The 25,487-nt window shown below is 41.7% G+C and overlaps 1 protein-coding gene across 7 annotated transcripts in view; it reads right to left on the minus strand.

Annotated features, from left to right (window-relative positions):
• The window catches only part of rhobtb4 (Rho related BTB domain containing 4), a 45,160-nt gene that overhangs the window by 12,260 nt on the left and 7,413 nt on the right, over nucleotides 1-25,487 (minus strand). For 6 of the 7 annotated variants that reach the window (XM_034872518.1, XM_034872515.1, XM_034872519.1 and 3 more), the window contains exons 3-7: nucleotides 8,418-8,619; nucleotides 7,547-7,650; nucleotides 3,207-3,392; nucleotides 1,989-2,808; nucleotides 1,582-1,801 (exon numbers count right to left, since the gene is read on the minus strand). In XM_034872518.1, the coding sequence (XP_034728409.1) occupies nucleotides 1,582-1,801; nucleotides 1,989-2,808; nucleotides 3,207-3,392; nucleotides 7,547-7,650; nucleotides 8,418-8,609 (1,522 nt within the window). In that variant the 5' untranslated portion in view covers nucleotides 8,610-8,619. Of the gene's footprint in view, nucleotides 1-1,581; nucleotides 1,802-1,988; nucleotides 2,809-3,206; nucleotides 3,393-7,546; nucleotides 7,651-8,417; nucleotides 8,620-14,887; nucleotides 15,262-25,487 lie in introns of those variants that run through there. The other variant, XM_034872514.1, reaches the window with a different exon arrangement.

Raw genomic sequence — 25,487 nt, forward strand, 5'->3', positions numbered from 1 at the left:
GACAGGCTAATATCAGAGACAGCTGATGTCTTGCTCTGGCTGCAAATGCTGCGAACAACATGCATACATAACATCTAAGGGGGACAGACAACACCACAAAAACACAAGACACAGGAAGCACACAAGAGCAAAACACAAGAAAACCCAGCAGACTGAAATGACAGTCATTAAAACAATTGATGACTTGAAAAGGACTTTAGAAAACAGGTAAACCACAACATACAAAATAGAGCCCGACCAATATATGATCGGCCGATTTTAGGCATTTTCCAAACTATTGATTTCGGCATTTACAATGGTCAATTTAAAAAAAAACTGATTCTGATGAATATTTAAAAAGGAAAATAAAAACAAACGGTCAACCATGTCATGAGGTTTGGTGTTCCATAGTTTGCCCACCAGAGGATACTTTGCAAAGTCCCTCTTGGCAACACTGACTATTAAGGTTCAAACTGCGAAGCCTAAATAATAATAATAATAAATGTTTTAATTATTATTATTATTATTTGTTGTCTGCTGCGCCGGCTCAAATTCCCGGGGGCTGGAATGAGCTAGAAACATATGAACCCAATCGGCCACATGGTGGCGGTGTAATTAAGGCGTAAACATGCTAACTTTTAAAGGCCACGCCCCCGACACTGTAAGTTTGATTGACTTGAAATTTCTCGCACAGGTGCAGCTTATTGTGCTCCTCAAAAAGGCCTCAAGGATCATTAAGGTCAGCCTAGAAAATGATTCCGCCATTTTACATTTTTTGAAAAACACATTTTTGAGATCTCCCCCTACACTATAGCATGAATGGATCAAGCTGATCACAAGTTGTATAAAGCATGTCCATATCCCAATTACTTATCAAGTTATTGACCAATGAACTTTGAAAGGTCCGTGGCTCTGGACATAAATAAGCAACCGTAAGGCCAATCTTCACAAAACTCACAGGGTATGTTGAGATATGTGCCCCAGACAGTTTTACATACATACGCTACTAGGGGGCGCTACAAGCGCAAGACAGGTGAGTGGCATTACACACATTTTACTATAAATCACATATTCATGGTCCAGTCCTCACAAATCTTTCAGGAAATGTCTTGTGATGATTATATTATATTATTTTAGTGAGGACTCATAAATAACTACAAATAACTAATGTTAGGGAAATCTGTTTATGTTTTGTTACGCGTTTCTGTTTTTTTTTTTTAATATATAATCGGCTGATATATCTGACAATCAGATTTTTAAATAACCAAATATTTGTATCGGTATCTGCCTTAAAAGTCCTTTATCGTCGGGCTCTAATACAAAACACGTATTTTGAAGCAAATATTCAATGGCAAATACATGATGAAATGTGCACCAAGTGTACATTTCCAAAGACTGAAAGAGAATGCTGGACATTAGCCTTTCTCTATACATTCTCCTCATTAGCTTATCATAATCCTCCACTCACTCACTCATGCACGCACGCACGCACACACACACCTACTGTACAGAGAAACACATACTGATGTTTACATGGGAAAAAATCTATAATGACACTGATTGAAAGTATTCTGGCGCTGAATGGTTGGCACAGTAGTTTACCAGCATAGGTCCCTTTATTGAGACACTCCTTGATGCGGTTGGCTCTGCGGACGTGGAAAGCCTTGGTGATCTCCTGGTTCATGAAGCTCTCTCTGTTGAGAACATTGGCCACCATCATCCGCAAGTCAAACACCTCAAGTAGCTCTGCGAGTGTGGCCACCTGCATCAGATCCCCTCGGCCCTCGTCCAGACTGCCCGTGTACAGGTACTGAAGCACCGCCTGAAACCACAACAAATTGACAAGTCAAATTTACATCTCTTGAACAACGATGAAAGCGGCAACAAAAAAAGCTCTTGTAGCCTGCAGTAATGATGCATAACATTTCTAATCATAATCAAAAACCTCAACAGATGCATGTTCTTTTCTTCAATACTGGATGAATATTTTAAATAATCTTGTCCCGCACCTTAAATGGTTCTTCCTGGATGAGCGCATCCATGGCTACCACTGTCATGAGTCGTGGTCGTCCAGTCATGGGGTCATCAACATGCTCCAGACACACACTCAGAAACCCCCTTCCCCATCCTGACAGTGCTCGACCAGTGCCTAGTGCTCCCAGGGAGTAGTGGGATCGAGAAGGGAGTGCATTATCACTCTGGGAAGTCCTCAAAGAGCCCTGCTGGAGCAACTGGGGTCGATTCAGGCCCCGCACTCCGCCATCAACCCCATCTTTATCAATGTCCAGGCTCTTAGTGCGCCCAGCTTGCTCTTTGGCTCCTCGCCTGCTCTGCTCATCTTCCTCCCCACTCTCAAAGTTTTCTTTGCTCTCTTGTTCCTCCCCCCGTTGCCCCATGCATGATCCACCAAGATCAAGGGTGAAGAGGTCATAGAACTTGGAGCAGGAAGTGGCCAGATATACTTTGTGTGCAAAGACGCGAGTGCCACCACCCTGCAGAAGGAAAAGAACATCTGTACAGAGTGGCTGGCAGAAAAGAGAATCAGGGCCCTCGCCCTCTGTGGCAGGGGGGTCTGGGATGCCCACTATGGGGCGAGGTGGGCGAGGAGGCAGGAAGGGCGCCTGGAGAAGTGGCCTCTGGACCTTTTTCAGGTGAGACTTCCAGAACTGCAGGTGACGACGGGAGATCAGGGCGGCTCGGATGGCATTGTCAAAAACATCTTTGACTCCAAACTGAGCAACAATGCTGGTCTCATAGTAGGGAATCCCAAGTTCCTTTGCAACCTCATGGCCTCTCTCTGGTGGAAGGATATCGGTTGGTTTGATGGGTCTGCAGGACAGGGAGAGATAATGATGTTAAGTAAGTAGGAAGTTGGACACAATACCAGAAATTTACACAAAGCAAAACTGTGATGTTTACATCTCAATGGAAATTTTAACAACATGTACCTATACTTCATTTATATTATGGGACAACTGGGATTACAGGTAATGAATTAAATAAACAATATGGCAGCCAAAACATGACTGAAAACACTTTTCGTCACAACATTATTCAATGAACATAGTACAATTGTCAATCTCGTTGAGTTTGGTCTTGTTTGCAGTGACTCAGTTACAGTTACACTGCTTGATTAACCAGAGCAACCCACATGCAACCGTCACTAAAAGCCAGCATGGCACATGTTCCATCTGTCTGCTGATGCCTGGTAAAAAAAGGTGTCTCACTTGGCAAGGGGTCGACGTGCGCGGTTAACTGCATCCAGGTCGGCATAGCGCAGATCCAGCTGGCAGCCAACCAGAATGATGGGTGTCCGGGGACAAAAGTGCTTGATCTCCGGAAACCACACGGTGCGTACATGGCGCAGGGAATTGGGATTAGCCAGAGAGAAGCAAAGCACCACTACGTCTGACCTACAGGGAGAGAAGGGGTAGAAAGTATTTATTTCTTGTGCTTACAACCTTACATAAATCGTAGATAAAATAGGAAAAAGATAGCAGAAGAGAGATGATTTTTGGTGTCATGAGCAAGAGATTACAGCAGAGAGAAGACAAGTGGTCTTTGATGGTGTTAAGGGGACAGAAAAAGGAAAAATGGGTAGTACTGAGTCACTGATCATCTTGTCAGTATATGTTAAAACGTGTCATATGTGTATGGAAGAAGCTTGTTCAGCTGCCCCAAGGCATTGTGGGAGCATGGACAGTGCCATCGAGAGAGCTGGGATCACTAGACGTGTGTGTGTGTGTGTGTGTGTGTGTGTGTGTGTGTGTGTGTGTGTGTGTGTGTGTGTGTGTGTGTGTGTGTGTGTGTGTGTGTGTGTGTGTGTGTGTGTGTGTGTGTGTGTGTATTTGGGCCTTTGGGGTGGTGATCTGTGTGGCCCATCGCTCTCATTCTCTGTCTCTCTCTTACGTAAATATCCCTAAGCCCTCCAAGGCAAGAGAAAGCTAAGAATAGATACACAAAAACACACACACACACACACACACACACACTTAATTTCCTCAGCAGTACTTACAGCTGATCTCTGGTTCTGATACTCTTGTGGCATGTTTTTGCATGTGTGTCTGTTTCTAGGTAATGTTAAATCTAGCTCTGTGTCGGTGAGACTGAACATTTTGTACCAGCACAATGCTGACAGTGCAAGAATCTATAATTGCTAAATGATCTACTTCTTAAAATAACAAAACACAAGGCTTTTGACCAAAGTGGCACAAGACCAGTCTTATTTTGCATTAGCATCGCTTGTTTAACTTTTGTGCTACATTAACCATCAGTGACAGGCTGCAGATAAGGAAATGTCTAATCTTGTTTTTGACATTTGTCAGACATGCACTATACACCAACAGATGTGAGATACTAAACCATACCTTGAGAGCCGTATCACACACCAGCCCTATTTTCAGCCCTATTTATTGAGTAAACAAAATCTACACTTAAAAACAAAATATATATATATATATATATATATATATATATGTTTTTTTATCTATATCTATCTCTATCTATCTATCTATCTATCTATCTATATGCGCTTTTTAATCTATGTAACTTTAAAATTAAATAATGCAAATATGCTTATATAATTTGCAAAAGACATTGTACAAATGACATACAAAGGCCAACAAAGTAAGGTTCCACCTGTTTTGAATAACATTTCAACAGTTTTAAAGTGTTTTTTCAAGTGAAAATTTTCAAAAAAGGAAATCATCCTTGAAAAGATATTTTACAACAACTTAATATACATCCAAACATGCACACACAGCACTAAATCAAATGACTGTCTACAAAGGAATATGTTTACAGTGTAGACACAGGTTCCATAGTCCAACTTTACTTTCACTAATGTAATCTCTGAAAAGCTTATACTCCCAAGGACATAACATAACACTACACCACCAAAACATTACATCACCTCACACACACACACACAGGCCCATTAGCACTCTGTCAAGGGATCATTCCCATGAAATAGTCTGTTTGAGGTCATGTTATGTGTACGTTTCTTTGTTCGCATGGTTACATGATTTCTTTTTGCATACCTAGAATTTACTGCCATTTTTTTTGCCAGTATAACTTTATGTTGTTAGCATAACACTACTGAAATATGAGCCCCAAAAGACTTTCACTGTAAATCTGTCCGATCTTGACCTATCTATAAAAAGCAGCTATTTGAAAGTCCGAGAGTGAAGGTGAGGTAATTAAAAACGAGAACCAGAATAATCCTTTAGTACAGCTACTTTGCATTGCAGAGCTATTTCCAGGTTCAACCTGCAGGTCAACCCGGATGACCTCCATATTGTATTTTGTTGTATGTAACCTGTCCAATGTTCTATCACTAATTGTTTACCACCAACACAAATGCATAATAAATAGCTCCACCAGTGACTGGTTATTTATTGCTTTCTGTGCGTGCGGAACGTGCACGTGGTGGATTCAAACTACAAAGGTCGTCAGCTGCCAGATTATGTAAGAAGAGACACATACTGTACATGGAAACAGGCCCTTGCACACGCACAAACAGAACAGGGATGTCCCAGATAATCAGATTATCTGTTGCAATAAAGAAATTGGTAAATGGGTCTTGTGCAGGCATATGTCTATAACTCTGAAATCCCACAGGCTGACATGACACCCCTCATCGTCATTAAGTCTGTCAATATACAACTATACAGTAATATTAAATGTAATAGGGCACCACTTAAACTGCTCACAAGAACAAATGCTTACACGTGCAATATGATTTTGCCTGGCATATTTAGACAAAAAGCAAAATAGCTCTTTTTTTATAAATTTCTGTTGACTGAAAAAAAAATTTAAGTTGAGGTTGGCTCCGGTTAAGTTTGGTTTAGCCTATTTTCAGGCCGATATTGTTTCCCAACCAGATTGTTCCTCTCCTAACAAAGCATGTGACAGTCTGGGTATTGTCTAACAATGTGATGTTTTGATATCAACAAAAGGCTGAGAGAGGAGGAATGTGTGGAGAGGGTTTTGGAACAGCAAAGTGTCAAGGCTAAAGACCATTTCACAGTTGTGAAGAAAAACATTCCAAATGACCTGAAGCTGATTTCTTGTTGTAGTGTATGTGAATGACATCTTTAGACATGAAGTTTAACCAGGGTCATGGTTGTTGCCTTGCAATGGAATTCTATGGAAAGGGTCTATACAGAAGGCAAATGATGGGAGTTGGATTACGGGATGAGGAGGGAGAGGGGAGGTGAAGAAGAGGTAGAGGAGACTGAGGGCGGGTTGGAGGAGAGGGCACGGTCCAGATGAACGAGTGGATGAACAGAGCTGGAAGAGGAGGAGGGGGGGGGGGGTGGGGGTAGGGCAGGTTGATGCCTGGAGCTGCAGACGCCATGGAGGCAGGCAGGCAGGCGGAAAACAGCTGAGCTGGCACTGTGTCTTTATCAGCTGACTGCAGACTGACAAAGCATACAGGACATTCAGACAGACAGCCACACAAGCGCCCACACACCAGAACACACACAAACAGAGGCGGATCGCTGTGCAGATGTACTGACACTGAGAACGTGGAAGGACACCACAGAAGGGAGGGAATTTGAGCCACGCGCTGAAACTATATGCAACCTATAAATGCACAAACGGATCTTCTGTCAAGCAGATGCACTTGCAACAAGGTGACAGGATGACATGCTACATCCACCCACACCCTTGAGAGAACTCACAGATGGCAGTGTAACATGTACATGTATGTGTGTGTGGATGTTTCTGTCTGGTTAGGGCATATGACTATGCAAGAGAAACATTCAATTATAAAAGACATGCATACAATACAGTTAAAATAGTATTGAAAATATGTAAAAGACAAATGCAGTTACTAGACAAAACAAATGTACAGTGTCGCCAGATTTCCTTTAACCCAAAATGATTGTATTTAGATTTATATGTGGGTTAATAATGAATTGTCTATTAACAAAACTCATTTTATGATGTAGGTATCTTCACTTTCTGTGTTACTGTCATTTGAATTGGTATTTGCTGGTTTTGCTTGGGCAATAAGTACTTTTGCATTTCATGCCAATAAAGCAGATTTGATAAAGGGATGGGGAGTAAGAGGATAGAGTGATGATCCAATCATGTCTGGTGGAGGAAGGATGTAACAGCTTGAGGGAAGAGAGGTCAACTAAAAAGAGTGGCAGCTGGATTACACAAAAAACAACTTTGGGGCAAGTAAATGTAATGTGGGCCTGTTTATGTGGGTGTGACACACAGATAGTTACATTCTCATTGTAAATTACTTCCTCCTAAATCAGCCAAGAATGAATTTGGTCACATATTTGTCCAAAGACATTGTGTCCAGGCTATACAAATTCTACAGCCAAAGGAAAGCATTCTTTTGGCTGCACCAATTGTGAAAGGGGAACGTGTTGTTATTAAGTTAACCCCGGGGTCAGCCAATAATTGTGTTATTGGGTCAGTAACTAGGTTTTGCTTTGTAGAATGTCTGGATGCCTGTGTGCGTGCGTGCATGTCTGTCTGTCTGTCTGTCTGTCTGTCTGTCTGTCTGTCTGTCTGTCTGTCGGTCGTTGTGTATGCATCTGCTCACCTGCCATAGGCGAATCTTCTGTCTTTATGATGATCCCCAAATGTGTCCCATAGCCTCAGGGACACACTGACCTCATCCACTACATCACGAGATCTCTCTAACACCTGCAACAAAGACAAATGTCCATGTAAGCCGGTTAATAAGGTCTTAACTTCATTTTGATGTTTGTGTTTTAGTGGAACTGAAGGATTATGCAATTACCCGGGAAGAAAAGAAATGTACAATTTCAAACCGCATTGTTTTTAGAATTAAGATGCATTTTATAGGCCTGAAGAAAAGAAATTTTCCCAAGCGTGCTGTGCTGATAAATGAAGCCAACGCGGAAGTGCCAAAAACACTAGTTTGTGTAGTGGCCACTCGAGGCTGGCTTGTAATTCCCATTTGTCTAGATCAACGGAAGTATATTTGTCAGGACAAAGCCTGACAACATGTTTTGAAAATTTGGATCGTGCACAAGTTAACAGGCAGACATGCGAGCGAGCAAGGCAGCTCTGCTTGGTTATTTCCGTGAATGACTATAAAAATTTAAATGTTTGTTTAAGGCATTTACTACCGGTATGTAACGGGATGTTTTGGGACCAGTTGACGGAATTGCTATGGACAAAGTACACAAGGTGATACACTGGTAAGATCAATAATGTTTAAACATGTATCCATCTAATGTAAATAGCTTCCTTACTGCATTGTGAGACCAGTTAACTTCATTTGATATTGTATGTGACGTTTTCTTTTACGAGGAGCAAATGTTCCACCAAAATAAGTTCCTTTCCGAGACTATTATGCTGTTAAAAAGTATAACAGAGTTTGTCTATATGTGGCTACTTCCCCACTGTGTTTGGCTGTGTGTGTTTATGTGTATGTGACTGCCCACCTCCTGGCATACACGGTACTGGTCGATGGCCCAGACGGTTGGCACGTGGGTGGCAAGCAGCTGATACTGTGTGAGGGTGGCATTGCAGGCCCGGGCACAGATTAGCCTGGTCTTGCCTACTGCATTATCCCCTACCACCACACATTTAATGGTTTCCACATTGGGCCGCTCATAGTCTGTGTCTATATCCATGGAGAGGGCCCTGGAGAACAGGTAAAAAGAGAGAGTGGAAGACAAGATGTTAATTCAACATTCATGGAAAATTAAAATCACATTGATAACGCAATGAAAGCAACTGGCACCAGGCACAGAAGCGTCTAACTCTGGCCCGGTCCAGAAAGCTTTGTTAAGGCTCCAAGCCCCCGTAGCTGTAGCTACTAACCAGTGTACAGAGGCTTCTGCCAAACTCCTCAACAGAACACATGGTTTGCAGGCTAAGGAATGGAGGGACCGCAGAGCTATTTCTATAACAGCAAAGAGAGAAAGAAAAGAGAGAGAGCTCCCTTGAGCTCTCTATCCCTTTCTTGCTTTGTTTGTCGATCATCCTATCTGTCCCCTTCTTGAAAGCATCTTCACTTCATAGAAAACATAATAAAAAGTGATGATACATCTACTTGGCAGCAACAAAAAGACATCAATCCCTCACAAATACATTTGTAATTAGCTGTTTAGGTCATTCAGGAGCCCAGGGGGAGATATGCATCATCTGTAAGGGTCAAATATATTTATTTCAGGCTTACACAGAGGGGGTGGAGACATTTAGTTGCATGTTTGACCACCTGTTAACTCCAGAATTAACCATAGCACAAGACAGAAGTGGTTATGCACAAAGCTCAACTGACTTCCTCTTTTAAAACCACACATCACTGTGAGAAGCTTAACAAAATCCCCTTCCCATAAACTGCTTACAAACATTTCTGACATGTCAAAACACATGTTAATACCTAATACATGTTGTACCTATTTTCTAAAACATTCCTGAAAGAATCTGCTGCATTGCATAACCAGCCCACACACTGTAAGACCTGCAGTCGGCTAATCAGTCCATCCGTCCTAGCAACTAGTTCAAAGACCCACCCCAAGGCCCCATAAATAGAGCATCTAAAACATTCATAAAGGCCTTCACTTGCTATTCCATTGACGTGGATGCCACTGCAACACTGACAGACTCCAGCAGCTAAAAATGGCATCTATTCATCGGACACATGAGCCATGTGTGCACTTTGCTAATCAACCATGACCTGCTCTTTATGTCTAAACACACCCCCAACCTGTTCCTAATACCACTGCTACTAGATAGAACTAAGTTCTTCCCCATGTACTTCAGACAATGATTTCCCTTATCAACAACATCTTTCCTGTCAAAAAGGATTCCCAATTGTGTAAGCCAGGAAGTGCAGAACAGAGAGCCTACCTTTGTCTATCTGAGCTGAAGAAAAGAGTTAAAAGTGAAGGCAGTTTCCTGAATGGCCTATATGAAACAGATAAAGCTGTGCCTTTCAGAGTTATAAATACTCTTTTCCCATCACCACCTGTCTGGCTGCAACACCTTCAAAGACACGTACTACAGGTAGAGTAGAGAGATAGAAGAAGCAATAAAACGTTACAACCTTGCACTTATCCAACAGCTATATGCCTAATGGTCACAGCAGCTGCCAAAACAGCAGCCCTCTTTGTGCTGTATTAGGAAAAGAAGTATGGAGGACCAAGTATGAAGCCTAAAATATTACATAATTGGTGCTGTAATATTCACATTATATGGCAAAGGGGGAGAGAGGGTACATAGTTGTGTTCATTCCTAGTATTTCCAATGCGAGAGAGGGACTGTCCGCCCAGCATTAGAATCAGTCAGTCATGCCACTGGGATAAAAAGGGCAAGACCAACAATAACCAAGGCTGATAGAGACAGATGGAGGAAAAAAAAGACAAGAGTACCTTACAACACCCTCTACTACTGACCCCTGGAAGTCAGACCAGTCTGGAAGTCTGCACGCATATGGGCAATGAGAGTGTGCATTCATGTGTGTGCATGTGGTAATGAGCTTAGGGCCTGAATGATGCGAGCAATGATGTAACCGGGAGGTGGCGTTGGTGGTGGTGTGGACAGTTTCACAGGGGGATCAACAGTACCCAGCTCCCAGATACCATCCTCCACCGGAGGCTCTGCATCGCGCTCCGACTGAGACTCTGGTCATACGTCGGTCAACACATAACTGCTTACTCGCACACCACTGCACTTGATAGATATGCACCTACTCTCAGGTTTATATTTAAACTGTATAAGCTTTCACAAACAATTATTTTTTAATTGCCCGACGGAGGGATGAGCAGAAGCCGGATACTGTGAAAGCAGAGCAGCTTAGAGTGGGAAGAGAAGCTGCAAAGCTCAGGTTTCATTTTTAGCTGATGACCTATTAACTGCAAAAAGATGTCTAGATCTCATCATCTTCCCAACAAGGCCGCAAAGGAGGCTGCAAGGGCAAAGAAGTGTTGGCATGTAACCATAGAGCTTGTGTGTGTTATTGAGAGAATGAGATTCTCTCCCAGTTTTTTTGCATTTATTTCTTACTCGTATATTGACAGGTTTAGGCAAGACTACAGTGATAGTTACGCTGTGACAGGAACTCAAACGCCCACTCAACACACAAAAACCAACCTTCAGGTTTAGTCTGGAAAGTGCGTGCGTGTTTGATGCCGGAGGACCAGACAGACAAAGAAGCTCATGCATAATTTCGGTAGTGTGTGTCTCAGTATGGCTTTGCTTTAAGGCCGGAGGGGGTTTCATAAGGATATGGCTTACAGCTCTACCTCATTGCACAGTTCCTGGCGTCTTTACCTCTTGTTTTTTTATACACTTCCTTTCTTAATCCTTTATTTATTATTCTGTCTGTCTAGGTCTGTCTGGTTTGTTCCCAGCTGTGCCCACTCAACCACACATTCTGACCCGCTCACAAAGTCCCTCCACTCTCCTTCTTATTCTGTATTCATTCTCCAATTGTAATTCTCCAGCTCACAGTTATTCTATCCTTCTCTTCCCTCACCGTCTTTTAGTAACCTCTCTCCATCACCCCTCTTTCATGTCCTCTCCCTGTTTTTTCTGTCTCATCCAACTGCATACCCTCTCGGCCCCTTTTATTAGACGTCATCCATCTATCTATCCATCAATCAATCAATCAATCTATCAATCTATCTATTTATGACCTCACACTTTTCTGAATAGCAATCAAAAAGAAGCATTAAGCAGACAGCTCTCCCACACCCAGTTTGCTTACCCTCTGTCTCCCTCTCTCTGTTACGCAACACCCTTAGCAATACGCTGGCAGCAACCGCTCATCCCAATGCTCTCCGCAGCCCCCATCTGCCTCTTTTATGTCCTCTTCTTTATGGCTGGAGTTCAGCTCAACACCCTGTCTGGGCCGCCTGCCTCTCCGCTCCCTCCACCCAGAACCGCAAAATAAAATGACCCCAATATCCACCCACTCTATCTATGGGCCAACACTGGCGCACTCACACAGAGCTTTGAAGTTTACACTATCACAGGCTTGACTGCATAGTCAAAGTGTCCATGTGTAATTGTTGGAAGAAATGACGGCTACATGTGTAGTCATGTATGCAACCTAATTCTTTTATAACTATTTTTTGTCAAATGTCTGCTCCTGAAATAAAAAGTCTACCCATTCGTACTAGTGTATACTTTTCAAGTGTGTGTGTGTGTGTGCATGTGTGCATCTGTGTGTGCGCGTCTGTGTGTATGTGTGTGTGTGTGTGTGTGCGTGTGTGTGTGTGTGTGTGTGTGTGAGTGTGTGTTATGTGGATGTTTGAGGCAGTGACTGCCATAGGCACAGCTGGCACAGACTGGTTACATAACCTGGTCTGTTGCCTCTGCTCGGCTCCCTGGATGTCTGACAGTAGACCTCAGACTCACACATACTAGCACAGACATGCATACACACATGCATGCCGGCACGTACTTGCCTCACCCACTGCAGATGCCGGTACTGGTGTTATTGTGCGGCGTCCCGTGGCAAACAGCGATATGTAAGCAATCAATCCTAATGAATGAGAGGGTGTTTGGGAGCCGCATATCAGCCTGCTTAAGAAAGCCTTCCTCCTCTCTTCTCTCTGCTGCAATTATGCTTTGTAAATACAGGAAGGCTCCTCTTGATGCCCTAATTTCCTTTATCCCTCCCAATCATCTTCCTTCTTCTCCTCCTCCTCCCCTGTCCATAGTTTCCACCTACTATTTCTCTCCATCTCTCTCGCTGCCTTAACTTATTTCTCATTTTTATTTGACAACCTTTTTTTTTTTCAGTATCCACACACAGTAACATATTTTTGTAACATTTCTGGTTACTACCTTCCAGGATCCCTTTACTTCTATCACCTCTCCACTTTCCCAACCATTTTTAAAATTTTCTTTTCTGGACTTTTTTTTTAAATAAAATAAACAGGTATGAGATGTCAATTCCTTTGCCATTAAACATCAGTACTTTCTTTGAGACGGCTTTGACTATGTTTAGGAGAAGAAGGGAAATATATATATGTATATATATATATATATATATATATATATATATATATATATATATACACACACATACATACATACATATATACACACACACACACACACACACACACACACACATACATACATACATATACACTGTACATAATGTTCTGATACTGCTGTTCTTTATCTATTAAAATGAGTCAAAGCAATTGAGAATTACTTTAACATTGAGCTAAAGGACTCAGTCGGTGACCCAAATATGGTTGTAACTTTATCAAAGGGAAGGTAATGTAAAATATATTTTAAAAATGGGCTCGAAAAAAAGGCCTTGGTCCTTTCAACTCAAAACAGCCTGGACCCTAATTATCACACTATTATACAGTATATTTGCAAACTAAAAACTAAAACTTTTTTCCCACCGTAGCTCTACGGTTAATGGATTTTGGGTCACAAACATACTGGATTCACCTAAGAGACCTAAGAGAACACACACATTAAGTATAAAACATATACACGATTGCAAAGTTTCTTACACCTCAATACCATCCACTACAGCCTGATACCCGGGTCAGAACAATCACGGCGTCAGATAATGCGGGCTGACTGTTCCATGTGGGTCTGTCAGTGCTGCACTATGAAATCTCAAAGATGTTAACACAGACAAACTTGTTGGGCATCATCATCAACCATAAGAAGCACTAGATCCATCTGATGTTATACATAATGACAGGACTGACCATTGAGTCAACAGAAGTAGGAATAGAAAGTCTAAAACCAAGACAAAAAATATTTTTACAAAGATGTGGATAAAATATTTAGTATTGCTAGATTAAATAATACAATTTGTAACAGTTGGTGTTTCCACAAAAGGATGAGCCCTAGTCACAGGGAAGCCATTAGAGTAATGGACATGTTTTCCAGAGAAAAATATATTGGCCAAAAGACAAAGATTGCACAAGAAGGAAGAGAACTGTGCCAAATTGTTTATGTAACCAAGTCCTGCAGATATGATTAATTGCTGATGACTGGAAATGAATATATGGTGAAATAAAAAATCATTGTGTACAATATTCTTTCTTTGTTCATTTCCAAATATAGTGAGAAGCTTCTTCAGCAGTCAAGCAGCCACTCTGCTGTAACACAAGCCCTCCGGTGACATCATAGCCACAGGATCAGCATTACATTTTTACAGTGTGTGTGTGTGTGTGTGTGTGTGTGTGTGTTCATGCGCGTGCGTGCACGAGTGCGTGTGGATTCTTACAAACTGAGATTCTGCGCTGTACGTGTCTATTGTCACAGTTTTGATCCGCAATGCATGCTGTTCCACTAAACACTGTGCTGTAGCATCACCAGGCTACACTCATCAATGAAAAGCACCTCGTGCGCTCCCTCTCCCCGCAGCCATTCATAACTACCTGGCTCATTCATATTTTTGCCTAGCCTATTGTATTATTATCCCTGTGGGGGGGAGAAAAAAATGCAGGTTAACACACCACGTTAAGAACGATGGTATGATGTCTTTCAAGTATCATTGTTGTTAAAAGGCAGGTAGATATCAGCCTGCATTCCACATGATGCGCTGATAAGTCTTGCGTAATGTGCCAAGCCCATCCGCTGTACTACAACACTGAACCGAAATGCTCTAAAGCAGTCTGTGCTGCACGCGTGGGATTAAAGAAAACATCTTCCATTGTAACATGTAGGCTGCTGCTAAAACAATGTAAAACGTGTCAAATATAGGAGCCTTTAAGACTATTACACGGACATTATAGATATTGAAGAGGAGATTAAAACCCCATTAAGGACAATGGGCATGACATGAATTGAACAGAGCTGATGATTTATGAATATTTAGAGTAACTGATATTACAATGAAGCGGTGGGTGGATTTCTTAGTGCACAACTAGAAGGGCATTGGGAGCATGTGACCTAGTACTGCTGCAGGAGGGGTCCCTACCTTCCGACGGTTCCGGAATTGACCCACATGCCACTCTGCTGGTGGTTCAGCCGGTCACCCAAACCGGACAAAAACGCGCGAAGAACGAAGACGTGGCCTCGGTGGTGCCGTTGTTTATCAAAGAGCGCGTATAACTGCAGGACCTCTGCCCTTTCACATCCTCTCCTCTTACTTCCCCTTGCTGCCTTCTTAACCCAGCGTCCCACAGTCCTCAACAAGTAGGCTACCGACTCGCTGCTGCAGACCGGGTATGCTGTTGGGTTTCAATCAGACACCTTTAGGATCAAATGTAAACAGAACTGGCCTAAAGATATTTCTGTCTGAACCACCTCCTTTTCTGTTGTTGTATCCCCCAGCTGATTTCCTCTGAGGCACGCCTCCACGACTGCGCGTCACGACAGAAGTCGACCAACTCACATTGTGCTGCGTTCAGGTGCTCTCAGAAAGAAATAAGATTTGGAATAGAACGGCAAACCTAAGCCTCCACACTGCAACCACAGCTGCACGGCCGTGACATGTTTGGGGGTAGAATAGAAAGAAGGCATAAGAACATTTGCATATTTTAAAACGGACGGCTTGTGCATCCATTCCAACCCTAAAATTGAACCCCTGATGCATATTCGCTTGTATTTTCAGTTTTTCTGTGCTGGTAGACTTAGAGCTAGGGAAGCCTATCTTAACACAAATCCTTAAACACAAATATCACCCAACAAAAGCGGCTGAACACTCCAAACAAATTTAATACAATGCAAGAGGTCTCGAATGACGGTGCTGAAAATAGCCACTTGAATGTCTTATAAGAGATTAGGCCACAAGAGCCAATCATATCCTGCGAAACGGTGCTTTCCATCCTGTTAACTCAATACATCCCACAAAGCATGCGGTCTTTTGTTGTTTAAACATTTGATCACAGCTGTGTAGGCTCTCTATCATTATTACGAGGGATTGGGCATTTAAAAAATAAAACATACAGCATATTTACCAAGATTAAAATAAATACCTATGTGCCAAAAAAAAGTTATTTCATAAATACCCATCTGATTTTATTTTAAACTCTTCTTTAACCCTTGCTCATTCATGTAAATCGTTCCCTATGCAAACAGAAATCCAGATAAATTATCCAATAGTAATTACTCACAGGCAATGAAGAGTTTTTTTCTCCTATGGTTATTCTGGGTATTCAGGCATAGCAACTAGCTACCACATAGCAACACTTGTGTATTTCTGCAAAAGCCAATACAGGAGCCAAGAGAAAAAGGAGATTGTGGATTGCTGTGGAAAATACTTAGGTTTTTTTGCCCTTCACATTTTTCAAAGAGCTCAATGTCTGGGAATGCATTTCTGGAATGTTAGGCTGTACCAAAGAAGAAAAATGCTGCCATGTAGGAGGTAAAATATCTCACTATTCTGCCAGCAAAATCTATTTTGACTTTAAACTTAAATTACTTTGTTAATGTGATGTTATCAAGCTAAATACTTTGCCCAGGCATGTTTTTAAGACAGGAACCTTTTTCTGAGTCATGTGTCCTTTCTATATAGCCATGCCTGCAATCTGAGATAAGAGGTGCAAGTGGAATTGGAAGTGGTATTAGATTACATTTTTATCTTATATTTCATTTTGGACATTTTGCCATGTTGGGCAATACAGGGACAGTGGACAGTCTGAGCTAACAACTTCCTTTCATGACTGTGGGAGACTGAAGACAGACATCTACTGGTAAGATTTGGTACTGACCACTTGGAAGACAAAGGAGGTATAGAACTCTCTTCTCAGTGTTGCAACTGAAGGCCACTACACCGAGAGCAACATCTTTGTGACAGTGTGTATCAGCAGTGGCTGCCAGTCCGTATGTCTAGCCTGAAAGAGTTTAGTGAAGCACAAAAATGCTATATCAAACCACAAATCTATTGAACGACCCTTCTGCTACTCAGTGTATCCAAACAAACTCACAATGATGTGTGTTTTTATGCAGGTTCTTGCACAAAATATGCATAAGCGCACAAACAATAGCACAGCACCACGGTTAAGAGATCAAGAGTTTTTTAATGTGCAACAAAGTGGAGATGTCTATTTGTCTAGTGTTGTCTTGAAGCCCTGAGAAAACTCCGGCCCCTGACCTGGCTGGCATGGCCGGAATGAAACAGCATGAAAGATGGGCTGGAACACTGCTGGAAAAAGCAGGGGTTCAACAGCACTGGCACTGAGAGGGCTTAGAAATGTGGAGAGGCAGCCCCTTTGTTAAGAGAGGTGTACTTGTGAGAGAACTCTCAAGCAGCACAGGCTGAGCCTATGCCTGGCCTTTTTAGCTACAGTAATACCGAAAGGACAGAGTGGCTTTGTTTACATGCTTTATCACTCTTTTATTAACTGTGTGGGAAGTCTACTCCCGATGCTTTTACACTTTGGTGAGATTCAAATTGGGAGAATGAGGTGAGATCATTCTTTGGCATAATTATCTAAACAAGTAGTGTCCTGCTGCTTGGACAAATACTCAGTTTAGTTTGCAGTACATGCAACGCCATCCAATATTCCTCAAGTTTTGTTGAAGGGTTGAATTTGTTTATTTAAACCAAAATACTTTCAAGCTCATGACGTCACCATTTGGTATCCTGAGAATACATTTCACAATGTTTACAATACTTTCATATTACCTCTGTAAATGCCTTCATCTCACTTTTTATCAAACATTCAAGAAGGGCTTCATTTGGCAGTTAACAATCCCTCTTTCAACATAAAGAAATCTGACACCTGTTTTCACAAGTTGCTGGTGTTTTAATACGATTCTCTACCTGTTCATTGTCATGGTGAAGGTGAACATCTTTGGGCTCAGATTGATTGATTTTAGATAAAATTGTAAGTTGATTTAATATTAAGCAATGGACATTGGATATCACTTGGACGTAGAGCATTTTGTTATGAAACGCTCTCTCCCCTCATCTCCTCCCTTTGTGTCCACTCCTCCAATAACCCTATTCTCACCCCTACAGCTCGCCCAAATATCCAACAGGCCGCACAACCCTGCCTCAGCACTGTACTGAAACTGGTCTAAAGCTGTCAAAACACCCAGCTTCTCACACTCCCCACATCCACAGAGAGTTTGCCTCAAACACACACTGTTCCCAGCGCTATTAAACACACACATGCAACGCACACTCAATGAAAACAGTCTACATGCAGCCCCATGCACTGACACAAGTAGGTCAGAGCTGCAGTGGGTCTTCCAAACAGTCCTTCAGCACCAAGGAACTGATAACACTATCAAAGATTAAATTCTACCTTCAACCCGGACACACACACACACCCACACACACACACACACACACACACACACACACACACATGAACAAACATGAAATATCACATGAGCGTCTGTAAATGTAGAGTGTGAGATCGTTTGGTTGTTTGTTTGGCAGGATGAAGCATTTTTGTTTTGCAGAGGAACAAGACAAAAATGCATCAACATACAGAAGAATTTCAATTTGTTCCTCTGGAAGAAAATTCAGAGGTCAAAGGTGACGGCTGAAAGTGAAATGAGCGTTCCTAAATAATCCCTGGTAGAAGAACAGCAAAAAAAACTGACAAATGCACAGAAACACACAGACATCTATGTCAACCTCTGACTTGGAGTCTTTTCATTTCCACTCTTAATCTCTCTCTCTCTCTCACTCTCGCGCACACACACACACACACACACACACACACAACATTGGGAGGTGGCTGAGATGTGTTGCCAGAGCCGGCACCCTGGCATGAAACAGAGTGTTTTGTAACAGCCGGCCTATTTGGCGATGGGTGATGGGCATGTTAGCAGAGTATGAGTTTAAGTGAAAAACATTCAACGCTAGATAAGGCCTGAGAGAAAGTACAGAAAGAGACAGACAGAGTGCAAGAGAGAGAGAGAGAGAGAGAGAGAGAGAGAGAGAGAGAGGCCGGGATATTGTTTACTTTTTGAGTTATCAGTAGATTGTCTTATCTACAGTCAGTTGAAAAGCTCCATGTATGTGAACAGCTGTTGTTGCCTCATTATATCCTAATGAAGACATATCACTCCAATGCTCACAACAAAAAGAAAAATACTACAATGGAGTAAATTGTCAGAGCCCATTAGTCAGAAGCTATTACAGTAAATGTATTCATTCTTAATTGCTATTTAATTCTAGGGAGACACACATACGCATAAATGTTATGTCTTGTAAAAACCAGATCCATTTAGAAAACCTTTTCATGCAGGTTTAATTTATTTCATGTCAAAAAGGCTGAGCATTTTTAAGTAGACCGCTAACTAACTCTCATGTTTTATTTGTATCGCCTTAATTTCTACATTCTTTTAAAGGACCTCCAAATTATTGTCGGATTTCACAATCAACCAATTACCCAAATATTATTAACATATAATACATTTTTTTTTACAATTTATACAAGTTTTTAATGCTTTTAATCTAATGCCCATTTTGAGTGATTACAATTTCCACATACTGGGCAGCATTTAAAAATAATTAGTAATTAATTCAATTTGAGTTTAAGGGTGTGTAATACTGAGTTGGCTGTGCCCTCAAAACCAATCATGGATACAAAGAAAAAGTCTGTTTGATTTAGATGTATGAGATACTAAATTCCAAGGTCTCCAGCATCCCAAACAGAACAGAACACATACAACTCTTTCTGTTAACTAACTTGTCATCAGTTTTTATTCCCCTGTTGCTACAGAATGTGGAATGACAGCCAGGTGGTGAGTCTGAGTCTAAGTGTTCACTGACTATAATACTGATGTTTGATCAGGTCAAGTCTCTGCTGGTGATGATGGGCCAAGATGGTGGAACATGTCTGGAATGTAAAGTGGCTTAAGGTCCTGGGGCAAAGGCTGGATAGAGGTGGGGATAACTGAATAGAAGGGAAGGATGGAGGGCCGAATGAGTGAAGGAGAAAGGCAGCCCTGGTGAGGGTGTATGGTGGGGTAGTTTTGTGGGGGATTGGGGGGGTCTTCTCTTTGCCTGCTGTCAACCTGATTATAAACAGACCTCTGATTATGATTTTAATGCCAACTTAAATGCTTCCCAGTAAGGTGCCTGGCTTTCGTAAAGTGATGCCTGGGGTAAACAAGAACACTACGTTGCATATTACTCACTGTCCCTAACTAGCTGCCCCCTAACTGCCCATTTAGAGCCATGTGGCATCTGGCACACGCAACCAACACAACCAACTACACATCTGCCAACTTCAGCCCATACAGGGCTTATGTCAAGTTACCCCAGTTTACTTGTGGCTATGGTTTTGTTGGCGTGGCTTCTAGCACCAACAGTCTTCATCTCTGAGTGCTAAGAAGGAAACACTTAAGTGAGAAAATTCAGTGATCCCGTGTGCTCTTTTTCTGACAAATTGTTTTCTTGTTGGTTTAAAATGCTTGCCTGTTTTCAGCCTGTTTCATCCAAAATCACAGCCTAGTAGCCTAGAGTGCCTGGCAATAGACAAGGTGTAAGGGATGGTTGAGAGGTTGAAGGGATGAGTGCATACTCTGAATTCTTGAGTGGCATAAACCTTCTGCAATATAGACAAACTGTGCATACCCCAGGCGTAATATACTGCCTCCATTCTGATTTGAGGGGATTGATGTTGCGAAGGCATGTCTTGCTTGTCTTGCTATGTCCAAGTTCATGTACAGACCCCCCCCCACCCCCACACACACACACACAGACACACACACACGCTCACACAAAAATACTGCAAAAAAAAAATGTTGCATCAAAAGAATTAGACAGGCACACATGCAGACACAAATGAACCGGTTCTCCCACTGACAAACATCATTTCATAATACATACATTGACAAACAAATACACATGCAGTCTCTGCTGGATAGAGACACACAGGTCAGCAGAGGTGCCTCTTAAGCTGTGGCTGTGAAGTGGCAGGGCTAATCTTATTAAGGCACTCTCTTCAGCTGCTGGTCCAAACTCTTAAAGTGATAGTTCACTTTGCTGGAAAACTAGCACATTTGAATCTTTAAAACCTAAAGTGGTGCCCTTTTGTTTGGTGTGCCATGTCCTGTTAAAACACAATTAACACTATATATATTTATATATATATTATATGTATAGGTATAGGTTCTCCAAAATTGCAAGCAAATGGAGAGTAAAAATAAAAATATCTGTCTACATAAATTCTGTATAGATCACAGTGACTCATAACGGGGCACATATGGTGTGTCTAATGTTCCAGCAAAGTGAAAGATAACTTTAATTGCATTGGGAAGTGAGTGCTAAGACAGTCAGGTGGATTTATTGGCTGTGCAGGTCAGGGCATTATAGAGGATGAGGATCAGCAGGGTGCTTAGGTCAAAGGGCTGGCTGGAAATGACGTCAAGGTGAGGTGTAAGAATCAGGTTGAGGAGTAAGACAGAGATAGATGTAGAAATAAGGTCAGGAAGGAAGTGGATATAGGACCAGGGATGGAGTAAACCTAGGAAGCTTAGGTTATCAAGAGAACCACTCCATAGCTTATAAGGACAGGGACTGCAGAAGCAGCTAAAGAGTATAGAAAGAAAATTGAGAGAGACTGGAAGTCTGGTGCTATCTTGTAGGCAGACCAGTGAGCCTGGTCTAAAATCACTATGGAAAATGTGAATGCTAAAATTTCCTTGGGGGGGTCCAATGTTACCCATGGGGTGGGTTTAGATACCAAAGTTAATAATTTAAATACCATAGCCCCAATGCACCTGTATACATATCTAGAATTCCCCGTAGTCATCAATTCAGTGTACATTTTCCATAGAGATGTTGGACTGCACACCAAATGGCAGAAATACAAAGCAAAGCACTGAACTATGAAGATCAGGGAGTAGACCTAGGACTAGTACTTGATGGTGGAATTCTGACTCATCAAATTCATAACAATGAACAATTTCAAACATCTTAGGTCCATCATGCCTTTAACAAGTTTAATAAGTGTAATCCAGTGAACATGTTCTCTATGCAACATCCGATTAAATGTATAACACTTACTCCCCAGATACATTGTGGGTTCAATGCCAGATTGAAATTGATTTAATCCACCAGATATATTCCCCAGTTATGTCTTAACATGCCCTTCAGTAAATCAGCCAGAAAAATAGGGACGTTTATCATAAATGGGATATTTTGTTCCTGGAGCTTGTTACAGTGATACAGTATGGTGATAGCCAGGAAAATGTAAATGGGTGGGATCTCAGAAAGACATTTCTTAGCTATTTAGTGTAAAGGAAAACTGCTCACTTGTTAAACTAAAACAAAGTGTTGTACTGTAGATGTCAAAAATGTATGCATCCTTCCTGTCCAAAATAAAAGTTCATCTCTTTTATTTAAATAACAGAAGGTAAAAGCCTGGTGTTTCCTGATCATCTGTCAAGCAGCTGAAGAACAATTTGCTATCAAACTTCACTGTGGATGCCCTGTCATTGTATGACAACTTTGGCCATGTATTTGCAGGAACATGAGAATATGCCACAAAACATAAAAAATACAAGCTACATTGCAAACTGCTGTTTGTTGTGATATTATTTAATAGTGTTAATGGGGAATGATTTCCTCTATGGAAGCCTCTACTGACCCAGCAGAGAGCAGATGATGATTCTGTTCAGTGCAGATAGGTTACCATTATGGCTAACATAATGCTCTAGAGCGCTTTATACTATAAGCTACATTAAGAGCATTATTACACAGCCCATTAATGGCAGATCAATGAGTGGCCAACAACAAAGTATTGTAATTTGTCAGCTGCTAGGAGGTTTTTCCAAATAAACATTCAATCCATTACTGGGCATTGTCACCTCACTGCTACTTTACCTGTGGTGATGTTGGGAATGTCGGTAACCTCTATGAACCTTAAACGGGTCCGCAGACACTCTCACACTCAGGTGAGGATGTAGCAGAGTAAACTCTGGACTGGGGTTGAGATCAGACAACAAAAGGAAAAGGTGAGCGAGGGCAAATAGAGCTCTCATTCCTCTGAAGCATAGGACAGAAAAATCCTCTTTGTTTGTTTAAGATAAGATAACACTTTATTGTCCATAGGCACGGAAATTTGTCTTGCAATACTAACTCCAAAACTTGAAAAGACAGCACAGCAACAACATGGAGACAAAAGTTAAAAACATATCAGGCTCCGTTAAAAATATAAGTAATTGATATGATTGGGGGCCTCCACCAAGTTGAAATGATCTGGTAGTGCATTATCATGCAGGCCCAGTCATATTGCAAGACGCATAGTTATTTACAAATGATTCAAATGGAGTGAAATTGTGCTAAGTTCTGGCCAGTGGAACAATTACAAGGAGAAGGGACAGGAGCAAGGGGTAAATGCTGACTTTGTGAGCAGAGATGCATTTGGCCTTGGCACAGGTCAGTCAGTATTCCAGGAACAACCTGATCAAACAAAGAGTGGAGCCAAGACAAACACCTCCGGACATCAGTCTGGCACAGAGAAGCAAAAATCCCACAGTCACACATCAACCCAGTAAACTCTGCAAAGTACCGTATAACAGACCATATCAGTAACTATGTAACTACATGGAATAGGGACAAATGATGTATGTGGCTTGCAGTGTAATTACGTTAGTGAAGGCCAGCTGTAACTCGTGCTTGGAGCAGCTGCTTCATCTGCCTGTTGCACCTCTCTGTCTGGTTCTTTCCAACTCTTGTGAGGCGAGTTCTTCGTCTGTATTCTCGAGTTAGAATAAATAGGGACAACCATCAAACATAAAAGGCTCTTCCGTGTGTTGTATATCTGCTATATTCTCCTAGTTATGTTACTCCAAGCTTCTTTCCTTGTGAACAACTCCGCTCTTCACTCTTCACACACAAGCTATGATCTGCACACTACTGTTTAGCTATCTTTTCCTGCTACTTAGTTCTGAATTCACAGGAGACAGCGCGAGGCTACAGCTGGCCTTCAGTGACGTTAACACTGTCCAAGCCACAGACATCCTTTATCCCGTTTCCATGTACATAGTTACTGATATGGTCATAACCAATTCAGTGCTCAATTACCTATTTTTGAGGAGGAAATAAACTACAATTTGTCACTGTGAAGGAATGGAGGTTACCCATCAGACCACCAGGCGCTCGGGGGATTGTTGTTGGTTAAGGGAGGAGGAAGGCGGGGACGAAGGCTGCTTGCCCGGCTAAAGAAATTACCACACAGATCAGGTCGACACTGCCATGCCTCGTACTCACCAACACCAGATCGATCACACACAAAATGGACAACAAATAAACACGGAACTGCTGCGTTAGGATTTTCACAAATGCCTGGCTGAACACACATAATTGACGGCAGCTAGCAGGCAACAGCTAACAGCTAGCAGCTAGCAGCTAGCAGCTAACCCACCGGCAAGATTGAGACAGGGTAGGTGAATTTGAACAATGTCTGAGTCGAAAATGCATCTTGTTCTCACGTAAGGGCCCTGTTCATGTTGTAAAGACATTTTAATTGCATTGTACACGTGTTGCCTGCACCGATTCAGGTCGGATTTTTTGCAGTAAAAAGTACTCGCATATCTATAGCGATCAAACGTTAACATAATAATTGGCCGGAATTCTCCTTTATGAAGAACTGCTCTATAGGCCTTGACAGCTACAGACTAAATACTACAATTGTGTGCTGCTTTAATCAGCTGCTGCTGGCTTATTAAATATACATTATATTGGTATTGCTGTATATGTTGAAAGATATGGAAATGTGGTAAATTGTGGTATTTAACTGTAGTAAGTTAAGTTAAAAGTTTCAACTAGGGTTGGGCGGTAGTGCAGTGATACGGTATACCGTGGGGTCTTAAAAATAAGTCACGGTAATATCGTCTACCGTGGTAAAATAGGGAGGAGATTTGAAGGTGTCAAAATTTGGATACTGCCCAACTCTAGTATCAACTCTAAAATCAATACATGTTATCTTATCATAACCACAATAACCAAATTTCAAGGATTTGGGGTAAAGTCAAATGTTAATATGTTGTCCTTTTTCAACATGACTAATCATACATATCTAAGCTACAAATATCCAGTATCAGCCTGCCTCTATTTCAAAACACTGTTGCTCACAAATTCTGAAATAGAGGAGGAGGAAATGGAGGGGAGGAGAAGAACAGGAGTCTAAAAAGCTAAATAATTACAGACAGGCAAATAAACCACATTACATAGAGCTGAGGCATAACAGGAAAGGCCTTTGTTGTGTTTACTTCAAATAGCCTGCATGTTGTTTATCCATTCTGCTAGAGTTCCTCATATTGTATCGCACTTGTACAAACGAAAACGACCTGTTGTGAGGTGAAAACCTTGCATCTCACAGACAAACAGCCCAACAGCAAGGCATTTATCTCAATGGTAATGCAGTTTGGATTTTATTCAACAGGGCTTTGAGTGGGTTTTATAACTCCAAGAGGTCGAAGCATTTTCTCAGGCGATAGAGGAGCCATGTAATCCTTAGGCTGGCCACAAAAATCCTCACATATAGAGATAGGATTTTCATCTGACAGCAGTGGAATGCAATATCACAAAAGTAATGCAAAAATGGAGGTCAACATGCAGCTCCAATTGCTGGAACATATTGTGAAACAAGACGGCACATGCA

This window comes from Etheostoma cragini, chromosome 5 (genome assembly GCF_013103735.1).
Source record: "Etheostoma cragini isolate CJK2018 chromosome 5, CSU_Ecrag_1.0, whole genome shotgun sequence".
Taxonomy (NCBI): Eukaryota; Metazoa; Chordata; class Actinopteri; order Perciformes; family Percidae; genus Etheostoma; species Etheostoma cragini.